Genomic DNA, 7557 nt, shown 5'->3' with positions numbered 1-7557 from the left:
AAAAAAAAAAAAAAAAAAAAAAAAAAAAAAAAAAAAAAAAAAAACTGAAGAATACCCTCGTTACCATTCTTCTGTACGATATGCACATATGCATACAGTAATTTGTCCAGTATGCACATGTGCATACAAACCAAGAAATTGCTTCAATTACATGTGTATATAGTTTAGATAAACAGTTACCAGGGTGATCCTTAGTTTTTCAATTTTTTTGGGACTTTTCCCCTGAACCTCCCTCTATAAGGACAAGTATTTTCTTCTCATTGTTTCATTTACTAAAGAAGTGGCATACCCCTGTAAATACAGTTATTGCATTATCAAGCTTAGTCCCATCTTTTGGATATGATTCACGCCATCTTTGCCAGATACCCCTCACACTAAACTTCGGCATGAATTCAACCTTCAACAACATACATATAGAAACTGAGAACTGCTGCTGCTATTAGAACTTGACTCTCAACTGCCAATAACACAAATGTAATTGCTCACCGTGGAACCCGCATAAAGAGGAGCAAACAACGCGTTGAATAGCCCATGAACATGTATAGATGAAGTTAAGGATTGACGAAAAAATGTGATACGTCTACTTTCTCCAAAATATCATAAACCATGGAAGAAAAAGAACATAACCAACAAGTATAACATCCAACACTCATATTTTTGCAGTTAATTTATGGATATGGTGTAATGGTAGGCAATGCAGAAAACAATCACTTGATGTGTACTCCCAAGCTGTTGTTAAGGTTTTCACCTGAAATATAGCAGAAAAATAACAATTACAACACTTGAGAACTGACAGAGAACAACAATATAGGACAGAATGACACCCATGACGAATATATGACTTATGAGCAAGTGCAAAGGCTAATAAAGAATAGACAATATATTTCGTTTTTTTTTTTCATTTTCCAAGTGTTTTCTCTAAAAAAATATAGTGCCCACAAACTTACCTGTGCTAAAATACTACTATGTGTATGAACAACTCCTTTAGGTTTCCCGGTTGTACCACTAGTATACAAAATCAATGCTGGGTCACTTTCTGTACAAAAAAACAAAAGATATAGGAATTCAATAAAATAATTTGATATCTGGTAATATAGAATATGAAATTATGATATTTAATAGAACGGGTAAGCACCTTTTACTTTATTTGAGAACTGAATCTCTTTCTGATGTACACCATCATTGGCATCGGTACTTTCATGATCTGCTGCTTGCGAAGTCATGCTAGGAACATGAGGTATCAAAGCAAATTGGGCCGCAGTTTTAGCTGCAATTTTTTGCATAAGCTCGCTGTGATCCTCAGTACTCAAAATCATCGATACATCCTATGAGAGTCAAATAAGCATTAGGTTATTATTGGGAGAATAAAATTGTACTCTGAAAGGCTAGGGAAACCACATGGCTGTCTAAATACAAGATTAGAAATATACATGCTTAACAACCGAAGGAAACTAGCAAGTTTAAGACCTCATGGCTACCCAAATACAAGCAGAAGCTGTATTAAATATTAATAACCCACAGACAAATTTGAAAGTTAGGGTCAGGGGAAAACTGCAAAAAATTGAAAAACTGAGGAACACCCTAGTAACAATTAATTTGTACAGTATGCACATGTGCATACAAGTAATTTTTCCAGTATGCACATATGCATAACATGCACACGTGCATAGAAACCAGAAAACATCTTCAGTCACGTGTATGCACATGTGTATACCATACAGATGAACAGTTATTAGGGTGTTCCTCTGTTTTTCATTCTTTTGGGTTTTCCCCTGAACCTCGCTCTTGAAAGTCAATACAAACTCGATGCAACGTAGGCATCTCAAACTCCAAGCATAAACAGTATGTTATTGAACTAGGAAAAAAGAGTCATCAAAACTTAAAATGTACTTCCGTCCAGAAATAAGTATTCGCATTTCTATTTTACTTTATCCAAAATAAGTGTCTACTTTCAAAAGTAAGTGCCTATTTTTGCAATTCTACGCTTAATTATGAGATGGAGAAATTCATAACCCCTCTATTATTAAGGGTAAAATTTTCATTTAGTTAATAAAAAAGTGTAAAAATTACACATTCAAAAGTTGTGTGCCTTTTTCATCATGGACATTTATTTTTGGGACGGAGGGAGTAAAAAACTAGAAAAACGACAGGAAAGTAGTTGTTTTTGGAGCAAACCGAGTCAGTCATAACATGCAAGAGCTCAGCTTCCGGGTAGCTGAGTGCAAGTGGTACTGCTACACCTCCACTCAACCATATCGCAAGAACTCCGGCAACAAATTCAGCAGAAGGTTTAGCCACAACTCCTATTCTAGCACCATTGAGACTCCTATTCTCTGTGGTCCAATCAACCTGCAAAAGATAAATAGGTAAGGTCTCAACTAGTGGTAACAAAGTAACAGTAGTTTAGAGAGCTATAAGATAGGGAAATTGACTGAAATAGCCATTTCCCACGAAACAATTCACCTCTTAGCCCATGACTCTCACCAAAACATTACTACCTCCACAAGTGTCTGAGCCACAATTTGCGGAGGGACCAATTTTTCATAAAAAAAAATCTTGAGTTTGAGTCACATGGCCCATTAATAAATTGACACATGGCCCACTTCCTGGAAAAGAAGACTTGAGATGAACACCTCTGCAAGTAATATGTTGAGACCTCTGCACGTTGTGTGCCCTTCTTCGCAAGTTTGGAACTTTATTGGCACTTGAGTTGAGTTTTTTTTTTAAAATGCCCCCTCCACAAGCTGAGGAATGGTTACTTGCGGAGGTAGTGACTTTGTTGAAAATGTGGAAGAGAAATGGCTACGAGATGAACTTGGTCGGCTTCGCCGACACTAATTTTGTTAATTTCCTTATAAGATATCATTCAAATCCCAGAATGACTTTCCATATTTGATGAGATATATTACTCCACCATTTTAAACTTACAATCTTTTGTTCACAACCAGATAGCATAAGCGATATTCTTCGAGCAGAAGAAACTAAATGATTGTAGCCATAACTTTTGTCATCAGCTTTGAGAGCAACACTTTCAAGAGATGCAGATCCCTGACTTGCAATTGCTTTGACAACCTCCATGAACGTTCTACAACCTGAAGCTATGAAATTTCACCAAAATTAAAAAGGAAAAAAGAAAAAGAACTCGTATATCTCTATGATCATATGATGATCAGCAACTATCTTGGTGTGCTGCCCACTGTGATAATATTTAAAGGCCTACTATATAATAGAGAAAGAGCGAGGATCCATTCGTCAAGCTATACATACACTATAGGCCCGTTTGTTAGCAGCTTAATGAGCTTAATGGGACTCACAGCTTATTCGGTCAGTTATATATGACTGTTTGGTAATGGCTTAATGATATAGAAGGTGGCTTATCTAGTAAGCTTTTAGGAGAGAGCTTTATGCAGAAAGCCAAGTTTTTTTCCAAATCTGCCCCTCTCAATTAAAAGAACACGATTCTTCCATCTATGAAAAAGCTCTTCCAAACAAAAACCTTCTCAATCTATACCGACATTAATCCACTCCATACAGGATTTAATGAAAAACTAACCAAACAACCCCTATATATTATATAGGAAGGGTGTATCTGTTTTCAGAGTTCTAGTAACTAATGTTTCGAGCAGAAACTCAAACCAGTACCATATTTATTGAAGGTTGATGATAAGATCCCCATGACATAAGCAGTTAGCTCTCTCATTGTCCACTACAATGGAATTGCATACACAAAATTTCTTTATATACAATTTGCAAAGGGTGTATTAGGTTCACGATAGTCGAATCCTATTCACTGTTATTGACTAGGCCCTGTTGGTGCTCAATAAACCTCTAATTTGTTAAGATCTTTGTTAGTCGTAATATAAGTGTGCTTGTTTGACACACCTATTAATTGCTTGACTTCATTTAGCAATCAAGATCTTCGGGCTTAATCCAAGAGATCTTCTTATTAAAAAAGTTTGTGAAAAACCATAAACTATCTTACAAAATCTCAATGCTACCTAATATTAAATTCCAACCAAATTGTTGATTCCCTCTATTGAATTACATTTTGGTACTGAACACATGTTCATTCCGTTGGATCATCAAGCAACTTTCATGATTTCAAATTCAATACTGCTTCATGATCATTCAGCATTCAATCCTAAATGCTCAAAGCAAGGCTATACACATACATCGCAATGCAATGATGGAAAACCACTTCCATCATTCTGTCACATTAAACCTGCGATCTATGTCAAGGTTAATTTCTAATCTACCAAATTATAGTTTGAGAATCCAAGAGGGGCTAATTATATGTTCAGATTGTGTCTGTAAAACTCCATTAATGTAACCATTCAAACATGCAGACACAAAAGATAGTTCACATATCAATCAGTAGTCAAGAAAGAAACAATGTCGATAACCCCTAATGACATTCTATTTATCAATAGTAACTGCTTCAAAGCACGCAATTGTCGAACGACGCAAAATTAAGCTGCATTTCAACCAAGCATTTTGACGAACAGCTGGAGTCCAATTACAAACTTAAACTAAAAAACAGTTCCTCATCTCAAAAACCTAACACTTGAATAGATTACACGTGCAAGAACCAGTGATCATTCAAGAAACGGAAAGACAGGGAAAAGATTCACCTTTTTAGCTTTACAATCATGGAAAATCATAGGGGAAAAGAAGCAACTTACCAGAAACTTGAGGAGATTGAGGGAAGCTAGAAGTGATGACGGAAGTATAGTGGGTGAGGAAGTAACTGCAGGTTTTACGAAGACCGATAATAAATGGGGAGCATCTGTTCATCGCTATTAACGGTGGATGGTGGTTATATTTATGGCGACCCCAGCTGGCAAAGAAGTCGTAAATCAGTAAATTAATGAAGGAAAGAAGGTTGTCCACGGTTCTTTCATCAATTGGTGATCAGTGGGAAGACACAAAGGGTTCTTGATGAAGGGAAGATTAGATCAAATTCAAATTAGACACGTAGCTTATACCAAATTCGAGCGCACAGGGCTCGTGGGTTTTGCCTCGCCTCCATTTCTATGAACTAGTGATGGCCAAAATCCCGTACGACCCGGCTCTAAACGGTCCATGGTCGGAACACTGATGCTCATAACCGGTCCCGGTCTCGGTCATCAAACTCGAGCCCATTTGACTTGATTCATAATCGGTTATGGTAACCGGTTCCTTGTTGGTTATTATGTTGTCATTTGTTGGTTCAACTCGGCATCAAACGACCATATTTGACCTTAAGTGTCAAATATCGGTTGGCTTGAATTGCCCCCGACCTCAACCCCGAGCACGTTTTTTCGGTGTGCCACCTTAAAGTATAATTTCCTTTCGTCGTAATGAGAGTTTGACATTTTGCATTGTGCTTTTATTTTCCCGTTCGTAAGGATCACTAAGGGCCCGTTTATCTAAATGCTTACTGGTAAGTGCTTAACATTAGGAGTCAACACTATAATATACTTTATTGAGTAAGATTGTAATATATCAAAACGTATCCTATACAACAATTTACCCGGTAAGCGCTTACGCGGATAAGAATCGTCACCCTCATTTACCGGATAAAACTCTCAATCCTTATCATCGCTCTTACCGGGTAAGATTCTTGGCCCTTGCCATGTGCATCCGGTGAGAAAAATTACCCGGTAAGTACTTACCGGGTAAGCGTTTAGTAAACGACCCCTAAGTTGTATGAATTCCAAATCTCGGACTTTCGTCCGTGCTCACGAGAACTTGGGCAACTTGTTCGTTTGATGAATCATATTGTTCATCAACCATTTTGTAAGACAAAGAGAGAAAGAAAAGAAAATTGTGAAGTGAAAGTGAGAAATGAATACGAGCCGAAATCACAAAATATAGCGAGAAACTGAGAATGGTGAACTTGTTTTGCATTTTGTAAGTTGGTACACCGTACTCCATGACACTTATATATATTGTTCAGAAAGCCACAAAGACAAAAAAAAAGTCAAAAATCACAAAAAAAACAGCCATATAAACATTCCCAACGGTTAAAAAAACGTCTCTTTTTTTAACTCATCCAACCGGGCATGTCACAAATCCGTCCAAAAGCATAATTGGTCCCGGTCAACAGTCCATCCACCGGGCCGGTCCTTCACGGGTCTCGATTACGGTTCTCCGGCAGCCCCGAGCCAGACTGGTTCGACCATCACTACTATGAACACAACTCTATGAGTTTGAACTTTAGTTTAGGAGAGTGGGATTTTAGCACAATTTCTTTTGGACATATTAAATGAAGGGAATTAATTTTAGAGAAATTTGTGATACAAAATTATAAAAGAACGGTTCAAATAAAAACATTTTATTTAATGAAAATGTGAGAACATCATTTTACTATAGACAATCACACGTTATACCGTAGTCGATCTAGGTTACGGCCCAAGACACTTGCACACTACTAAGTCCTATAACATGTATGTACAACATACATATGTGATAAGAGTGTTTTTGATATAACACTGTAATCTATCACATGTGATACTAAATCAGAAACACATACAATCTTTGGCGTGTTGCAAGACAAGTCATCCGTACACCAGGTCCCCTCACGTATATTATCACATGTGATAAAATTGTTCTCGTATTTTCACAAAACAAAGGTGTTCTCGTTTAAACCTGCACAAATTAATAATTATATCTGCTTAAGTGAGAAAAATCAATTAAACGATTTTAAGTTTTCGATGGATATATTACGATAAAAACATAAATTGAAAAATAAATAATTATCGTCATTTGAATATGAAAAATAAATAATTATTATATTCTCATTTGAATCAGAAAAATAAATAATTATTAAATTCTCATTTGAATCAGAAAAATAAATAATGAATAAGAAAAATAGTATTTAATCACTGTATTTGTTCATCTGTATATTGTATACATCGATTGAGAAATGATATATTGCTTTCATTTTATAAGTGTAAGGATTTATTCGTCCTGAAAATGTTCAGGATCTAATCGCTTAAATATAAAATTCATCTGTGTCTTATTAAGCTCGTTAAGCAAACAAACACCATTTACGTAATGAACCCAGAAAGCAAAAGCAGGTACTGAATCAATCAGGACAACAACTATCAAACTGGATTACTGTTCAAGATGATAATTATCAAATCATAAATGGGGATACAAATGACTTGGATTCTCCTTATCGTCAGCAACTTCATCCCTTTACCAGTAATACATATGATATAGCCATCATGATCCAAATGGAGGCATCTCTCATATTTGCCATACTAAAGACTGAAATAAACAAGCATGTTACATTATAAATACAAAGCACAAATTATATATAGGGTCAGGTTCAAGGAAAAACCGTAAAAAAATGAAAAACTGAGGAACACTTAAGTAATCATTCATTTGTATGGTATGCACATGTGCATACAAGCAATTTGTAAGTAATTTGTCTGGTATGCACACGTGCATAGAAACCAATAAATAACTTCAATTACTTGTATGCACATGTGCATATCGTACAAATAAACGATTACCAGGGTGTTCCTCAGTTTTTCATTTTATTTGGGGGTTTCCCCTAAACCCCCCCCC

At 36.1% G+C, this 7557-nt stretch overlaps 2 protein-coding genes across 3 annotated transcripts in view; both read right to left on the bottom strand.

The window, feature by feature from the left end:
• The window catches only part of LOC112510212 (malonate--CoA ligase), a 9855-nt gene extending 4928 nt beyond the window's left edge, over positions 1–4927 (bottom strand). Inside the window, 8 exon segments of the mRNA XM_025115546.1 lie at positions 152–397; positions 487–539; positions 679–748; positions 948–1036; positions 1136–1325; positions 2176–2349; positions 2929–3098; positions 4683–4927. Of these exon segments, the coding sequence (XP_024971314.1) occupies positions 152–397; positions 487–539; positions 679–748; positions 948–1036; positions 1136–1325; positions 2176–2349; positions 2929–3098; positions 4683–4794 (1104 nt within the window). The 5' untranslated portion in view covers positions 4795–4927.
• A 1605-nt stretch (positions 4928–6532) lies between these two features.
• The window catches only part of LOC112509710 (cytochrome c-type biogenesis CcmH-like mitochondrial protein), a 4076-nt gene continuing 3051 nt past the window's right edge, over positions 6533–7557 (bottom strand). The window contains exon 5 of one of the 2 annotated variants that reach the window (XM_025114810.1): positions 6533–6630. The gene's annotated coding sequence lies outside the window, so the exon portion shown is untranslated. Of the gene's footprint in view, positions 6631–6941; positions 7255–7557 lie in introns of those variants that run through there. The other variant, XM_025114809.1, reaches the window with a different exon arrangement.

Source organism: Cynara cardunculus (genome assembly GCF_001531365.2).
Source record: "Cynara cardunculus var. scolymus isolate 2C chromosome LG 3, CcrdV1, whole genome shotgun sequence".
Lineage (NCBI taxonomy): Eukaryota > Viridiplantae > Streptophyta > Magnoliopsida > Asterales > Asteraceae > Cynara > Cynara cardunculus.
This window is presented reverse-complemented; position numbering and strand designations above follow the sequence as displayed.